Source organism: Rhinichthys klamathensis, unplaced genomic scaffold (assembly GCF_029890125.1).
Source record: "Rhinichthys klamathensis goyatoka isolate OS25496 unplaced genomic scaffold, OSU_Roscu_1.1 h1tg000501l_1, whole genome shotgun sequence".
Classification (NCBI taxonomy): Eukaryota; Metazoa; Chordata; class Actinopteri; order Cypriniformes; family Leuciscidae; genus Rhinichthys; species Rhinichthys klamathensis.
The window spans coordinates 728,783-747,109 of record NW_026606982.1 but is presented as its reverse complement, the minus strand read 5'-3'; the positions used below and the strand labels follow the sequence as shown (position 1 = coordinate 747,109).

The 18,327-nt window shown below is 42.7% G+C and overlaps 1 protein-coding gene across 1 annotated transcript; it reads left to right on the top strand.

Annotated features, from left to right (window-relative positions):
• The first annotated feature begins 1,081 nt into the window (after positions 1 to 1,081).
• ftr84 (finTRIM family, member 84) lies at positions 1,082 to 18,253 on the top strand. Its single transcript, XM_056237827.1, has 8 exons — positions 1,082 to 2,213; positions 3,091 to 3,186; positions 14,212 to 14,337; positions 16,080 to 16,187; positions 16,356 to 16,512; positions 17,314 to 17,367; positions 17,467 to 17,520; positions 17,633 to 18,253. The coding sequence occupies exons 1-8, from the start codon at positions 1,647 to 1,649 to the stop codon at positions 18,175 to 18,177; spliced, it is 1,707 nt and encodes a 568-aa protein (XP_056093802.1). The 5' UTR covers positions 1,082 to 1,646; the 3' UTR covers positions 18,178 to 18,253.
• The last annotated feature ends 74 nt before the right edge of the window (positions 18,254 to 18,327 follow it).

Genomic DNA, 18,327 nt, shown 5'->3' with positions numbered 1-18,327 from the left:
ATGATCGGCCTCCGCGGCCGTGACAAGTAAGTTATGATTGGCCTCCGTGGGCGTGACAAGTAAGCTATGATCGGCCTGGGTATGATAACCCTTAAGCTGAATCATGGGCAGAAAGGGACTCAGGACTCTTGAGCTCGCGTGAGGAGTGATGGTGCATGACTTGAAAGGAGTTCCGAGACAGGTGGTGTTTTAGTGGCGATGACCGCTGTCACCTGGAGGACTGGAGTGGACGTGACTGAGATGCAATGGTGTCTTCAACTGCTTCACCCACAGTGAAGAAGGATCTACTTAGCCACAGTACATATTCAATGTATTGCTCCAAGGAAAACGTGTTGGCTGCTGCTGGTATTTGTCGAAGATGGTTGTCCAATCCACTCCAGAAGACTGGCATCAGGGTAGTATCGTTACAGGGTACTATAAGGGATGTTATGGCTCTACTGTGAGAACCTCTAGCGGGTGGACATCTTGGGAAAGGGAAAGGGAGAGGAGCAGGTCAGCAGGGTGAACTGGATACAATGGTTCTTGAATGGAGCGAAGCTTGTTAGATTCAGTCTGTGTGGGTCTAGTCTTCTGTCAGGAGATATTAGACTCGAGAGAGAGGTGTATGAATAACAACACAAAGCTTTATTGAACAGTGTCCAAACAGGTGAGTATAGATGACAAACGATGAGCAGTGCAAGTATAATGTTTCAGTTCTTAGGGTTGCAGGTGACGATAGAGGATGTCATTTCAATTGTTAAGTATCCTCACACACACATCTTTTGGGTGCTGTTAGGAGGTAAATATCTCAAGTGAGTAGACAGTGAGGGAGGACAAGTGCACTTGTGACAATAGTCAGGCAATACCATACGAGCAAAAATGCTGTACGAATATCAGCATCAGAATATCACGTTTGCAAATGTGATACTGATTTTATACAACAGCTCAATAAACAAGAAGTTAATATTAGGCGCCATATATTTGGCGGGGACTTCGATCTGTTTCTTTGAAACGGGCCTCCAACCAAATTGCTAAGACCACCTCTGGTTAAGAGCATAGAAATATGTGCACCCATCTACCCTGTACTAAATTTCCCTTCATGACACCAGACAGTTTGACCTTGAAATTATCCCTCTCTCAGATCCAGCATGTATGTGTGTATGTGCTCTACCTGCATGACACTTGGCTGAGTGTGTACAGTACACACTGTGCTGTCATGTCACAGTAGTTTACTCACAGAATACAAGCACTGACTAGACAAATTATTCTAACCACTTTCCATATTGACAGACAAAACAGATTCACATTTCGCTGCTGTGCATGTACAGAGAGAGAGCACATTTCTTCAAAATATTTTCTTTGATATACCGCAGAAGAAAGAAAATCATACAGGTTTGGAATGACATGAGTGAGAGTAAATGATAACAATTTTAGTCTCTGGGTGAGCTATCAGTTTAATTATTTCTTTAACATTTGCTCTAATTGTGTTTTAAGTGACTTCCTGAAACAGGATACCTGTACATGTGCCTCATAAACCCTCATCTAAGCTCGTACTGTGTTTGTAGTTCAGCACCTCCACCCTTGGTGCCAATCTATAAATACAGGTGTGTTCCTGCTTCAGTTGCTCTTTCAATTCACCTGTCTTTCTCACATCTTCCTTTTAGAAAATGGCAGAATCTGACTACCTGGACTACACCTGTCCAATCTGCACAGACACTCAGCGAGACCCCGTCACCATCCCGTGTGGAGACACCTTCTGCTTAGAGTGCATTAAGATCTACTGGGACCATTCTGACCACCTCGGCGTGTATAGTTGTCCTCAGTGCCAGGCGACCTTCACTCCTCGGCCCATACTCAGACGTAACGTACCCCACGTAGGCAACCCAGAGCCTAGGCCACCCCCACGTGAGCTAACCCCTTTTCCGTACTTCAAGCGTGATGCGCTGTGTGATTTCTGTACCGGTCGGCGGAGCAAAGCGGTGAAGTCGTGTCTGATGTGTCTGGCCTATTACTGCGAGACGCACATCAAGCCTCACTACGAATCAGCCACATTTAAACGACATAAATTGGTGGACGAGACAGGACACCTAGATCGGAAAATCTGCCCGCAGCATGAAAAAGGCTTAGAGCTTTTCTGCCGCTCAGACCAGATGTGCATCTGTGTGCTGTGTACAGTACGAGAACATCGCAGCCACAACATAGTCAGTGCAGATGATGAACGCACAGAGAAACAGGTGAGACATCATGAGGAGATTATAATTGTTGATAGTAGACCAGGACAAGTTGTAACAGAGGCCATATCTGTAAAACAATTACACAAATATGTAGGCTATTTTCTCTATCAGTAGTTTTATATGTTGGTTTCAAACATCTAGTTAAAAATGTATTAAATTAAATTAAATAATCTTTGTGATTTTGTGAATTTCAGGATCATAATTTAGTCAACTTTACATTGAAGAAAGATTTTAACTGAAAGGTTGAACTGTGTTCTCAGGATAAGGATATTTTTCATAAAAGTCAAAGTCCTTTTTCATAAAAGTCAGGGAAAGTTGTCACAGCTGGTTTAAACTGGTTTATACATTCATATATTTTTTAAATAATTAATTCATATTCAAAACAGTGAATTGGTGTTTTTGTGTTTCATAATGAATGTAATGAATTGTTTCCCGGCAATAACAGTGGAAATGTAAAATAGCTTTTTGAAGATTTCATAAATCTTTAAGGTATCTGCCTTGACTTTGAAAAATTAACCTATCCAGAGAAATTTTCTAAAGTTAAAAAGTAAACTGACAACTAGCCTTACTCAATGCCTCATTCTCTGTGGACTGTCACAGGTTTCGATTCTCTTATCAAAAGTTTGTATGGTAAGAATAATTTGGTATATGACTTTAACAATGTAAAAGTCACTTTTGATCAATTTAATGATTTTTAAAAAATATATATATTATTTTTTTAGACCTAAAGTAATTGTTAGGACTATTGTAATATTATAACACTATTGTATTATTTATCTTCCAGGATAAATATTTTGTCAAGCAAACATCTGCTGTAATGAAGACTGTAATCTCAGAGCTCTCTTTTACGCATACATTCTTTGTGTGTGATTTATAGAAAGTCTTGGTTGTGACTCAGACAGAGGTTCAGCACATTATCCAGGATCGAATGAAAGAACTTCAAGAACTCAGACACAACGTGGATGTTCTTAAGGTTAGTCCAGTCCGGAGAGTCCTAAAGAAGCTTTTGGGTGAAACACGAAAGCATGGTTAGACAAGTTCCGTCGTTACCAACATAGTTCAACGATTTGCTGTTTCAACAAACATTTGCAAACAGCGTCACAGACTTGCGTGGTTGGGTTGGAACTACAGCTCTCGAGTTGTGATTGGAAGCATAGTTTCTTGTTAAAATGTGGAAACCGATCGTGCTCTTGGGCACAATAAGAAAGCTAACATTCAGTACATTCTATATATTTCATTCTAATTAAATATATATAAGCCTGTCAACAATCAGGGTCGTTTTTGAATGCGTAAAATGCACAAAGGAAAATCTAGTTCCTACATTATTTTTCTATACATTGACTCATTGGGTCCAACCTGCAATATGCCCTTTAATAGAATTAACTTAAAGGAACCGTATGTAAATTACTGTAGAGCGGTGTATCCCCTCCCCATCCCCCTGACCCGAGGTTGCCAGATAGGCTGCAGGATCCAGCAGGAACGTAGGCTGCTACAAGGAGCTTCACATTGCCATAATGGGCGTGCTAAAGTTGTTTTCCTCAGCGTCTCAGCATAATGACAGAGAAACGGGCTCTGATAATGATTTGCTAATGTTAGCAATGACGACTCGCCGTTTTTATTACCCAAACAATTCCTTACCTTTTCAATTCGATGACCCACCTCCTCCATGAGCTAACGTAACGTTACTTTGCACGAACATGCATAACTTTGTTCGACTGTCATGAATATTTGAAATGTCTATTTACATCAAGTACAAGTTAGCCAAACATAGATTAATCTTACCTGTCCAGGAGAAAATTAGCAACGTTGGCGTCTGTCTTCAAAATCTTCCGTTTTCAGCCATCTTCATCTTTCAAAGGCATCTCCTATACAAATCCTTGTTTTATTTCGGACTTTGTCACGAAGTATTTCGGAATCATAACAAGGTTTTTTTGGGATTCGTAACGTTAGACATTTTTTTATCCAACACGTTTGTAGCTGCAGCTGTGGTAACTACAGCAGAGCTGGCAACCCGGATGCCGCAACACTACTGACTTCGTGATTGGTAGATAGGTGGAGGGTGGCGCATCAGACCAAAACACAACACAACATCAATATCAGTTGAGGGCTGCAACTTCACTTTTTAAATGACAATATCCTTGTCGGACTACTGTTGTCAGTGATATAAGTATTTGAAATGAACATGATTTCTTAATGTCTAGTGACATATCAGGGCCATTTTAGGATTAATTGAAATACATTTCTTACATACGATTTCTTTAAAGGAGCACTTCACCCATTTCAACATTAATCTTTATTGAAAGTGGGTCATATATGTAGTCGAAATGTAAAAGAAATTTTGAATTCGGTGCCCCCTTGACCGAGAAAAGACAGAAAATATCTTTTGGGCGCATTTGTATGTAAGACAACAACTCCCACAATGCTCCGCAAGCCACTCCCACTAATCCAGAACAGCAGCGCGAACATCACAAATCACTCTTCCGTCTACAAGGCTGACGTTAGCTGCCACCAGAGTTAGAAATTCATTTCACACAAAATTTATAGTTGGCGAGCAGGACGAGGGCGAGGGACGTGAGAGGACTGCGCGAGGCCGGTGACGCGAGTGATAATGAACGACACCTGTGAGACGCACCGGTCTCTCTCGCGTCTCTCACCGAGGAGTATGTTGTGTTTTGTTTCTGTTGTGTGTGGCCAACAGTGAGGGACTGCTGGCTTATACTTTTGTTTTGTATTTGTTTATTTTACTATTAAAATGTTTAAACGTTTGCCGGTTCCCGCCTCCTTCTTCCCACAACAACGAACCCCGTTACATTGGCAAACTCATTATCGAATTACTCCTCGTTTGTATTTCTTTCTATATGGTGAATTATTGCATGATACCTGAATGTTCAGTCAGAACATGCGGTGCGAAACTAGGATGGTTCACATCACAACACAAACGTCCGTGTGCTCGTCTTATTCAGAGATTTCGTCCAGGAGAAATTGCCATCGTTGAAATTCTCTGCAGCAGACGGACTCTATCTGTGTCCGTAGCGCACAGCGAGAGCACAGGCACCAGCAGTCCGCACAGCTCGAGCCAGTCCGGGCTCCTCGTCCGCCTCCTGTTCCTCCATCAGCCTCAGCTGCTCTTCACTATATTGCGGCTCGTAAAGATAGCCACGAACAGCGGATTGAGCAGCAGAATTTCAAAATCCTCTTCTTCCATATCATGTTTAGTTTCTTCCGTCATTGTCGTAGCTTCCTATCTCCACAGCGCTTGTTAGCTTAGCTTCCAAACAAGATGGCTGATATAGGGGAATATCACGCTGATTCGTAGTACTTCCGCATTCAGTGATCTTTGTGCACTGCCACTTCCGTTGAATCACCGATCACTCTGGCGAACTGATGACGGACTACACTAAGTTTATTTATACGGCATCCCTGGTAAATTAGTCTGATTCACTAAAGTGCCGGCTACAAGCAAACGTGCTACCTTGTTTTATTTTAAAGTTTGGACCTTAATCCCGGCGAACCACTTTAATCCACTTCTTCCTTATACTCAATTCAGTCGGGAATCCATGAGAACTTAAGTAGGGTTAGCGTTGTTGGTTAGATTTACAAAGTGGAACAGAGCAGTGACATCTAGCCTTCGTTTCAGCCATTGTTGAACTGTGTCGGAAGTGGACATGCACAAAGTTGACAAATCCCGCCCATGAAACCCGGAAGCGTGATAATCCCCTATTGCTTTCTGTATCTGCAAGTGGAGTCCCACCTACTGATCTGTTTATAGGTCTGTAGCGTGAGTGGGTCCCACACGCTGAAAAAATTATGAGCTTGTGTTTGTAGTCTCTACACTTTTCAATGAAATGTGACTTCCTGCTTATTGTGACGCAAAATGACGATTTTTACGTCACAATAAGCAGGAAGTAAAACACTTAAATCCTAATTTTTCCCCATCTCAGGGAAAAATAAATGAAAAATCCACGATCATTATAATATATGACTGGGTTTCTAACAATACAAAGCTTAATGCAAATGGGTGAAGTGTCCCTTTAATGAAGTAAAATTAATATTACAATCAATTAACCTGTTTGTACCGTGAATACTCAGTGTTAATTGTTTATTAATTCTAAGAAATGTACATTTCTGAGGTATGTCTACTGTACAGTACTATTCAGAGCCTGTAGTCAAAATCAGGCCCGTCGCGACAAGGCAAGCAAACCAAGCAATTGCTTGGGGCCCCGAGCTGGCCTGGGGCCCCAAGACAACGACTGGTTAAGAATAAAATGCAACGACAAACTGTGTGAGCGCCCCTTTGATAGTCAATGCAGGGCAATGCAGTAAAGTGCATTGACACTGTTGTCGGAATCCCCCTCAAGGGGGCCCCTCTCAGTAGTCGCTGACAGCAGCCAGCCAACCACGTGATCTCTGCTGCCGGCAAAATACAAACCTCCTCGGCAGTCATCATGATGCGGAATTATGCTTCAGGAAGCCAGAAAAGAAAGAAGAGAAAGGAAGAGGAGGATAAGAAAAAACAAGATAGTGGTGAAGTGATAAATTACACTGGATAAAATAGCTCTACTTGTCTTTTACAAATGGTGTAATTTTGCAGCAGGTAGGCTAGCAAAAATATGTTTATGTTAGCTGCCTGACGGCAAATGCTGCATGTAACGTAACTGTTAACGAACAGTTAGTGCAACTTTTTTTTCGAACGGACGGAATATGGTTAGCTACATACTATAATATGTTTTTTGACGGAGGATAAGGAATACGCAGATCTGTTCCAGAATCACTGTTTATCGTATTTAATGACATGACATTGCTATAGCTTTGTAATAGTTGTTGATGAAAGTGGCATAGCATGCTATACTAACTATTCCACCGTGATAATCTATTTACCAATGGGGGTTAGGAAAACCACACAATACACTCGTGCATCAAACATTAGCTTGGGATGTTTTTAAGCATTGGTAGTGAAAGCAGCTGCATCCCTAATGCGTCACAAAGTTAGCAAAATGTATTGTAAATTAACAAATGGGGGACGAACATTGGAGCTTATAGAGACTAAACATGCTACACATATGATTTTGGTTAACCATAGTATGCAAGTCTGAAACATTAATTCAAACGAGTTTAAAAGAGAGAATGAATACATAGGCCAAACCACATAAAAGAAAAATCATGAGATGGGAAAATTAGATACATGTTTATACATTTCTCAAGTGGTTATATATAGAATATATAGGATTAAAAGGGTTTATTTCTTCTTCTCAGCAAGAATTAAGTGAGAGTCACAACTCTCTGCAAATTCCTTTTGGGGTCGTAAAAAGTCTTGTTAGTCTTAATGTGTCCTGTAACAGGACACCGGATTCTGCCAGTGTGTTAGCTTCTTTGGGATGTTAGTTTTGGGGGAAGTTTCATAGACCTTTGTTGGGAGAGTGAGTTTGCTAGATTGTTCATTAAATATAAAGAATAATTTGTGTGTCTGATTGGTCCAGATGCTACACATACCCCCAATCCAAACTGTATGTGTAATGAAGCTTCAGGAGAATGAGGATCCATTTGCAGTTTTATTATAATCGTGGTCGTACAATCAGGGTCAATCACCAGCAAACACAACAGTAGAGATAAGGCAACTCGTAATCCAGAAACAGGCATAAGGTCAGGGCAGGCAGCAAACTTACATAAATCAGTCCAGTATAGAATATAGTCCAGGGCAGGCAGCAAAGAATCAAGATGAGAATAGACAGTCCAAAAGTAATCCACGGGAAGACAAAACACGGGAAGAAACGCTCAGAGATGATTACCAGGGTAAATACAAAACTTCGCAATGAAGGAGAGTCTGAGAGCACCTTAAATAGTCCACTGATGAAGGTCAGGTGTAAGGTAATCAGTGCCAGGTATGTGGGAAATGTAGTTCAAATGGTTTAATATTCAGGAGAGGGTTCCCTCTGGTGGTGAGCAGGAGGAACAGTGGGAGTCTCGTTTGTGACAGAGCCCCCCCCCCCTGCGAGCGGCTCCTGACGCGAAGAGGCGAACAACGCCGGGGTCTTCCTCGAGATCGAGGGGCCGGTTTTTCCGGGTGCGTCCTATGGAACTCAGTCACGAGTGTGGGGTCGAGTATGTCATCTGCATTAACCCAGGATCGCTCGTCCGGTCCGTACCCCTCCCAATCCACCAGATATTGGAGGAGCCTGCCCCGGCGTCTGGAATCGAGTAGATCTCGAACCTGATATGCCTCCTCGCCGTCCACCAAGATGGGGCCCTGGTCACTGGTCTGCTCCTCCTCCTCCGCTCTCGGACCACCAGCGGGTTTGAGAAGTGATACATGAAAAGTGGGAGAGATACGATAATTAGAGGGTAATGCCAAACGAAAGGAAACTGGTGTAATTTGTTTAACAATTTGGAAGGGACCCACATACCTGGGACTGAGTTTCTTGCAAGGAAGTCTGAGGCGTAGGTCTCGAGTGGATAGCCAGACCCATTGACCTGGAGTATACTCGGGATTGGGGCGACGGTGACGATTGGCCTGCAACTTCTGTCTCCTGACAGCATGTAGCAAGTGGGTGTGAGCCTGATTCCAGATGTCTTCGCTTCTCTGGAGCCAATCGTTGACAGAGGGTACTTCGGTAGGTTCCCCTGACCATGGAAATAGGGGAGGTTGGAAGCCCATTACACATTGGAATGGAGTTAGTCCAGTGGAGGGTTTCTGGAGTGAGTTCTGTGCATACTCAGCCCACATGAGGAATCGGCTCCAGTCTGCTTGGTTCTGATGACAATAGGATCTGAGGAACCGGGTGATCTCCTGATTGAGACGTTCTGTTTGACCATTCGATTGTGGGTGATATCCTGAAGTGAGGCTAATGTTGATGTTGAGTTGTTGGAAGAATGCGGACCATACTCTGGATGTGAATTGGCGCCCTCGGTCCGACACGATGTCCTCAGGAAGGCCATAAAAGCGAAACACAAAGTTGCACATGAGTTCGGCAGTCTCAAATGCTGTAGGCAGCTTGGGAAGTGGAATTAAACGGCAGGCCTTGGAGAAGCGATCTATGACAGTGAGTATTGTGGTATTCCCATTGGACTTGGGGAGATCGGTAATAAAGTCTATGGCAAGATGGGACCATGGTCGGTGGGGAACTGGCAATGGTTGCAGTAGGCCAGATGGTAACTGTCTGAGATGTTTGCTTGTGTTACAGGTGATGCATTCGTTAATGAGTTTTATTGTGTCTGCACGCAAGGTTGGCCACCAAAAGCTGTTCTGAAGCAGGTGAACAGTGGCCGCAATTCCAGGGTGACCGGAGCTGAGTAAGGAGTGAACTTGCTGTAGTACTTTCTGACAGAGATCCTGAGGTACAAAAGTTTTGTCAGGGGGGCATTCGGGAGGAGGGGTCTCTTGTGAATTGGCTTGAGTGAGCTCTGTCATGATGTCCCACTGAATTGGGGCCACGATTAATGACTCTGGAAGAAGGGTTTCTTTGGATTTAATGGAAGTTAAACAGTCGTGTTGGCGTGATAAAGCGTCTGCTTTGGTGTTCTTTGAACCGGGACGATAGGTAACAGTGAAGTCAAATCGTGTAAAGAAGAGGGCCCACCTCGCTTGTCTGGGATTCAGTCTTTTGGCAGATCGTAAGTATTCCAAATTCTTGTGGTCAGTTAGTATCACAAACGGATGTTTAGACCCCTCCAGCCAATGACGCCACTCCTCCATAGCTGCTTTCATGGCCAACAATTCCCGGTTTCCGACGTCATAGTTCTGTTCGGCTGGGTTAAGTTTGCGGGAATAATAGGCGCAAGGATAGAGCTTGGATGGGGATCCGTGGCGTTGTGAAAGGATGGCTCCAATGCCCGTATTTGAAGCATCCACCTCAACTATAAACGGGAGTTCTGGATCAGGGTGGTGGAAGATGGGGGCAGATGTGAAACGTGATTTGAGTTCTGCGAATGCCTCCTGTGCTGTGGTTGACCAGGTGAGGTGTGATGAATTTCTCTTAGTCATAGAGGTTAAGGGAGAGGCTACCGAGCTGAAATTTCTGATGAAGCGTCGGTAGAAATTAGCAAATCCCAAAAAGCGTTGTAATTCCTTTAAGGTTACTGGTAGTGGCCAGTCTAGAACGGCTTTGACCTTCTTTTCGTCCATGGCGACTCCCTCCTGACTGATGATGTAGCCCAAAAATGATGTGGTAGTCTGGTGAAATTCACACTTCTCTGCTTTGGCGTATAACTGGTGATCAATGAGTCGTTGTAATACTGTTCTTACGTGTTGCACGTGTTCCTCATAGGTGTTGGAGTAGATAAGAATGTCATCGATGTAAACAATAACCCAACGATCAAGCATGTCCCGAAAGACGTCATTGATGAATGATTGAAATACGGAAGGACTGTTGGACAGCCCGAAAGGCATAACCAAATATTCGTAGTGCCCAGTGCTGGTAGAAAAAGCTGTCTTCCATTCATCACCTTCCCAGATGCGAATGAGATTGTAGGCGCTGCGGAGGTCTAGTTTGGAAAAATACTTGGCATTGCGGAGTTGTTCTAGAGCAGCTGGTACCAGAGGTAAGGGGTATCGAAATTTGACGGTGATATCGTTGAGACCCCGGTAGTCGATACAAGGGCGTAGACCACCGTCTTTCTTCTTAACAAAGAAGAAGCCAGAGGCTGCAGGTGACGTAGATGCTCTGATGAACCCCTTTGAAAGTTCCTCCTCTATGTAGTTCTTCATGGTTTCTGATTCGGGTTGTGATAGGGGGAGAATTCGACCCTTAGGTGGTGTTGTCCCTGGTAATAGTTCGATGGAACAGTCGCTTGAGCGGTGAGGAGGAAGTTCCATAGCCTTGGTCTTGCTAAAAGCCTCGACGAGGTCGGAATATTCAATGGGAAGAGTGGGGAAAAGAACAGGTTCGTCCTTTAGCGTAACAGTCTGAATGGAGAGTGAAGGGCTGCCAGTTAAACAGTTGGAGTGACATGACGGGTCCCATTTGATGATCCGACCTTCCTTCCATGAAATGAGGGGATTATGTTGACGTAGCCAGGGGAGTCCAAGAATTACCGGGTTATGAGGTGATGTGATGATGTAGAAACGAATTACCTCAGTGTGAAGGGTCCCAGTCTGTAGTTGAAGGTCCACGGTGGTGTGCAGAACCCTTCCATCACCGAGAGGCCGTCCATCTAGTGCTTCCACTACCAATTGAGAATTGCAAGAGATTAGTGGGAGTTGTAGTTGTTGAGCAAACTCATGAGACACAAAGTTCCCGGCTGCTCCTGAGTCTAATAGAGCTGATGTGGATATATGATTGCCCTCTAGAGACAATACTATAGGTACTTTGATACAAGAACTGGAGTGATGTGCTTGAACACAAGGACTCACCGAAGAGGAGTTACGAAGAGGAGGTCTTGTGGGACAAGAAGCCCTCAGGTGGCCCGGTTGACCGCAATAGAGGCAGAGATGTTGACGTATGCGGCGTTCTCGTTCTTCCGGAGTCAGATGAGTATATCCGAGCTGCATGGGTTCAGTTTGAGAAAGAGTGACTGGGTATTGTGTGCTGGTTGGTACCGTTCTGAGTGGACGACGTGAACGAATCAGATTGTCAATCTGAATGGTTAGCTCGATGAATTGATTCAGCGATCTCCCTTCATCTCGGCAGGCCAGTTCGGATTGCAACTCCAAGCTGAGTCCCTTGCGAAAGAGCAGTTTAAGCGTGCTCTCCACCCAGTCGGTTTGTGCTGCTAGAGTACGAAATGTCAAAGCATATTCTGCTGCGGTACTCCTGCCCTGGCTCAACGCGAGTAGTTGATCATCAGCTCTCATACCTCCCTCCGGGTGTTCAAATATTTCCCGGAATCGTTGAAGAAAGATGCCAAATGATGGAAAAGCAGTACCATCCTCTCTCCAAACCGCCGCCACCCACTCTAACGCCTTGCCAGAGAGGAGTGAGCATACCAAGGAAATCTTGCTGGCATCGGTGCTATACATAGCTTGTTGTTGATCAATGAATAATGAACATTGCAGTAGAAATCCCTTACTTTTAGTTGGGTTACCATCAAACTTATCAGGAAGAGCCAGACGTGGGTTAACTGTGACTGAAGGTGGTGGAGAAGCGTCCACACTCACGTTCGGTTGAGAAGGTGCTGGGTTCGTAAGTGACATTTGCAAACTCTGTAGCGTCCTGACGAGCTCCTCCGTTACTGTAGTTAAATGGGTTAGCTGATGTTGATGAATGGCGAGTTGGTTAGCTTGAGTGGAAATCTCCGTGGACATTTGAACCAGAACTGCTGGATCGTGTGTTGGCGAAGTTTTCTGTAATGAAGCTTCAGGAGAATGAGGATGCATTTGCAGTTTTATTATAATCGTGGTCGTACAATCAGGGTCAATCACCAGCAAACACAACAGTAGAGATAAGGCAACTCGTAATCCAGAAACAGGCATAAGGTCAGGGCAGGCAGCAAACTTACATAAATCAGTCCAGTATAGAATACAGTCCAGGGCAGGCAGCAAAGAATCAAGATGAGAATAGACAGTCCAAAAGTAATCCACGGTAGAGTTCTCAACGGGTCGGGTCGGCCCGACAAACCCGACGGGACCCGCGGGTTCGGGCCGGGTTCGGGTCGAAAATATTTGCAAATGACTCGGGTCGGGTCGGACCTCGGGCTTAATCTTTTGAATTGTACAGTGAAAGAAAAAAAAACATTTATTATTCATCGCTGCTGTTCACTGTAAAGAAAGTCTGGCTGCTGCGTGCAACGTGCATCGCGACGCGAGGGCAGACCTGACGCCGCTGCGTGCACGCCTTTAGCTCGGAGAAGAAGATGGAGTTGGTGAAAAGTAAACTTGCTGCAGGTGAAATCACCGTTGCTCAGGGGCGGCGCGACACGTTGTGTGATTATCTCGGCAGTTTAGGACATCGCACAAGATTTGTGTCAATACAGAAAACATTTAATCACTGGATAGTTTTTTTCGTTTATTGAAATGTGGTTTATGTCAGCTGGATGGGCGGAATGTGTGAGACGTGAGAGTGCGCGCGCGCGCGGCCGGGGCTCTCTCTCTCTGCGTCAAGCGCAGCAGTCATTCTACATACATCACTCACCGATCAAAAGGGTGGCGTCGGGCCGCGGGTCGGGTTCGGCAGATAATTCATGTTGATGTGTCGGGTTACATCGGGTCCGGGCTTTAAAAGCCACGGGCCGGGTCGGGTCGGGTTGTAATTTTCAGGCCCGTTGAGAACTCTAATCCACGGGAAGACAAAACACGGGAAGAAACGCTCAGAGATGATTACCAGGGTAAATACAAAACTTCGCAATGAAGGAGAGTCTGAGAGCACCTTAAATAGTCCACTGATGAAGGTCAGGTGCAAGGTAATCAGTGCCAGGTATGTGGGAAATGTAGTTCAAATGGTTTAATATTCAGGAGAGGGTTCCCTCTGGTGGTGAGCAGGAGGAACAGTGGGAGTCTCGTTTGTGACAGTATGCTAACTGTCAATCTTATTTGACGATGGTTGTCCTGACAGAAATGTAAATTACACACACTCATAGTGAAAACTTGAATTTTGAAGCAGTTATGTTCATTTTTGAAAACGTTTGAAAATGTTTTTAATAGATAAGACAGCTTGGGGTGTGAGTGAGTTTGTGCAGTGTACGTTGTTGAACAAAATGTCAAATAATTGTCAAGTTATGTTTACCACAGGCTTTATTTTACTCATAAATTGAAAGAAAAAAAAAACATTATAAAACCCCATTGGAAAATCTCAAAGGAGCAGTGGCAAATTAGACTTCCGGGTTCTGAACTCCTACCTGCACCACTCTATTGTTGAACCAATGGCTCAAACGACAGAGGTGCAACCATGTTACTACAGTTTCGGTAATCTGTCATGACTAGATGGTTAGTTTTTCCAATGATGCATCATACTATAGTAGTTAATGAGCGAGTTATATCGTTGTTCGTGAAACGCATTCTTCTTTTTTTCACTTAAAAAAAGTGTAGAAAATGGTTGTGTGGATAGATTTTTTTGCCCTTTCTCTGTAGGGAAATGCACAGCGGGCACAGACTGACAGTGATAAAATCTTCAGCGAGATGTTACAGGCGGTAGAGCGGTGGCATGCTGAGATAAGCCAACTCATACAGGCCAACCTACAGGCCTCCATGGCTCAGGTGCATACACATTACATTCAGATGTGAATGAATTAAAATCAGTGATGCATTAATTTTATCCATTTAAAACCCTAGCTTCTTATTGGGGAACTGTGGTGAGATAAACTATTTTGTTTTTAAGTTCAATTTAAGTGTTGACATGGGGGGGGGGGGGGGGGGAACATACAGTCATGGTCAGAATTAGTGGCACCCTTGGTAAATATGAACAAAGAAGGCTTTGAAAATAAATCTGCATTGTTAAAGAATTCACAAAAATAGAACCTTTTTCATAATGTGGGGAAAATCCCTTTATGAAAAAAATATGGCACCCTTTTATTCAATACTTTCAATACTTTACCTCCTTTAGCCAAGATAACATCTCTGAGCCTTCTTCTATAATGCCTGATGAGTTGGAGAACTGATGGAGAACACCTGGCGAGATCATTCCGTCAATACAGAATCTCTCCAGATTCTTTAGATTCCCAGATCGATGTTGGTGCTTCTCTTCAGTTTACCCCACTCATTTTCTATAGGGTTCAGGTCAGGGGACTGGGATGGCCATGACAGAAGCTTCATTTTGTGCTTAGTGACCCATTTTTGTTTTGATTTTGATGTTTGTTTTGGATCATTGTCCTGATGGGAGATCTGAACAACGCCCATTATAAGATTTCTGGCAGAGGCGGTCAGGTTTTGATTGTTTATCTGTTGGTATTTGATAGAAACTATGATGTCATGTATCTGAACAAGATGTCCACGACTTCCAGCATAAAATAGGACCACAATTTCAAATATAATTGTGGGCATGGGGTAATGTTTATACCTTTTTTGCAGCCAAAAAGCTCATTTTTAGTTTCATCTGACCATAGAATCTGGTCTCTTTTGAGGTTCCAGTCTGTCTGTCTGATCCTGTCTGACAACTGAATATGCTGGAGTTTGTTTTGGTTGAGAACAGAGAATTTTTCTTGACACCATTTTTAAAGAACATGTGGTGATGAAGGCGCTGTTTGGTATTTTATTTTATTGTTTCTTTGAGGCTTTCTGACTCAAAGACTCAACTAATTTCTGCAATTCTCCAGCTGTGATCCTTGGAGAGTCTTTGGCCGCTCAAACTATCCTCCTCGCCAGGAATTAAGACAATATAGACAAGACAGTCCTCTTCTAGGTAGATTTATAACGTCTTTAGTTGTTTGGAACTTCTTAATTATTGCCCTGATGGTGAAAATGGGGATTTTCAATGCTTTAGCTATTTCTAACAGCCACTTTCTATTTTGTGAAGCTCAACAATCTTTTGCTGCACATCAGAACTATATTTTTTGGTTTTACTGGATGATTAATGGAATTTTTGTAGTCATACTCATGTGAAATAAGAAGTCATGGCTAGACAATTTCATGTTCCTAGTCACCATGGTGTGCTAAAATATGTAAATAAGAATGGGAATATACTTCAGAGATATTTTACTCATAAGAATTTCAAGGGGTGCCAATAATTCTGGCCAACGTGTTTTGGAGAAAAACATCTATTTCATAATGTGAAACTTTCACTTGTTTTACTTCAACGAAAGATTGATAGATCTATCTGAATGATAGATTAAAAGGATAAACAATGCAGATTTATTTTCACAGCCTTCTTTGATCATATTTACCAAGGGTGCCAATAATTCTGACCATGACTCTAACTGATATGTTTCACACACACTGCTTATGGAGCTGCTACTGTTGCTGTTCCCCACTCTCAGACTGTGATAGCTTTAATGTACTGACAGGCTCAGGGTTACATAGAGAGACTTGAACAAGAGATCATGGAGCTTCAGAAGAGAGATGCTGAACTACGTCAAATACTTGACACAGAGGACAACATTCACTTCCTACAGGTAAAGAACTGCCTCTCACATTTCACTAGTTTTCTTTTTATCATTCTGGATTTCTGCCTTTGAGAAAGTTGAAATCTGTGGACTAGCCTGACTGGAAATTTAATATGGACATTCAGGGAAGCTACTTAGAAGCACAGATTTTGTTAAGTGTCTTTATTATTTGTGCAGAATTTTCCCACACTATCAGTTGCACCGGAGCCCATGGTGCCTAAAGTGCTGATAAACCCAGAGTTTTCCTTTGGTGAGATCACCAAGACCGTCTCTGACATGAAAGAACACCTGGACAACATCTGCAAAAAAGAGCTGGGAAACATCTCCAAACGAGGTAACAATGAAGACTATAACATTTAACCACTGAGAGGCTAAGGAAAAGACATGGGATTTCTTTTGACTTATGTAATATCTATATTTAAAAGGCACAAAATAATAGTAACTACTAAGTAGAGATGGAAAGCATTGCTCTGCTTCAGAAACGGACAGCAAACAAAATATAATCAGCTCTGTACCCCTGTAGTTCCAGAATAAAGTATGGATGTAAAATGACACAGATAGTATACACACTATTGTTCAAATGTTTGGGGTTGGTAAGATAAAAAAATAAATAAATAAATCATATGCTCACAAAGGCTGCATTTTTTAAAATAAAAAATACTGTAAAAACAGCAATATTGTTATATTATTATAACATTTTAAATAACTGTTTTTTATTTCAATCGGCGAAAACTAGTGCTGACAGACACAAAACGGAGTAACATACTAATCCGACAAAACCCCACAAACGTATCTGTTGCCTTTGGTCGGCGTCTGTCGGTGCAGTGTGAATTGGCCTTAAAATGTAATTCATTCTACTTCAGAAATAATTCTAATATGCTGATTTGGTGCTCAAGAAACAGTTGTAAATTTGTTTGATGAATAGACAGTCTAAAAGAACAGCATTTATTTGAAATATAAATCTTTTGTTACATTATAAATGTCTTTACTTTCACTTTTGATCAATTTAATGCATCCTTATAAAATATACAATATTAATAAAATATTATATAAAAAAAAATCGACTACTTTTGATCGTAGTGTACAAAATTCTATATTTGATCTACTATTAATTTTTGCATGATTAATTTTTCAGTGAGTGACACTTCAGTCTATGTCCTTATTCCGAGGTCTGGGGGACGTTTGAATGGTAAGAGGTTCTACATTTCTGTTTATTTAGAATGAAGTATGTTACAGCACAACTCTGCTCATTTATGTACCTTAGCTTAGCTTTCTACTATATTTTCAGCTCCGATAAGAACTGACTTCCCAGAGCCTAAATCAAGACTGGATTTCCTCAGATGTGAGTGTATAGACAATTAACATGAATTAATCTCTTCACTATACAGATGATAACATCTTATTCTTCTAAATGCTGAAGGAGTCTATTTTTTTTGTACAATATTATTTCACAGATTCTTGTAAACTTACATTTGATCTCAACACCGCCTATAAAGAACTAGTCCTTTCAGACGGGAATCGCCGGGTGATCCGTAAGCGAACAACCCAGTTCTACCCAGATCACCCGGAGCGGTTCGATGGGTTTTGCCAGATCCTGTGCAAGGAGCCGCTCAGTGGATTACGGCATTACTGGGAGGCAGAGTGGAACGGTGAATTTTCCATTGGAGTTGCCTTCAAGAGCATCAGCCGTAAAGGTAAGAACTCGAACAGCCTTCTGGGATACAATGATAAATCCTGGAGTCTCCTGTGCTCAGACTCTGGATACTCCGCCTGGCACAATAAGATGGATAAAGACCTGCCGGGAGCAGCTCGTGCCACACGGATCGGTGTGTATTTGGATTACGCTGGAGGATCTGTATCCTTTTACACTGTGTCTGAGACAGTGGAGCTCATCCACAGATTTCAGGCCAAGTTCTCTGAACCGCTGTACGCTGGGTTTGGTGTTGGATCATCTGTAACTCTGTGCATGCTGGAGAAGAACTGCCGAACATATCGCTAAAGGGTTCTGAGCTTACCTTTGACCCTGAGCTCTTAATTGATTAATCAAACCGAATCTTGAAAGGGTGAACAGTGAAATTAAATGCACTGGGGGGTCATTTAAAAAAATGTTGAACTGAATCTCATGAAGAAGTTTTCTGGTCACATTTAA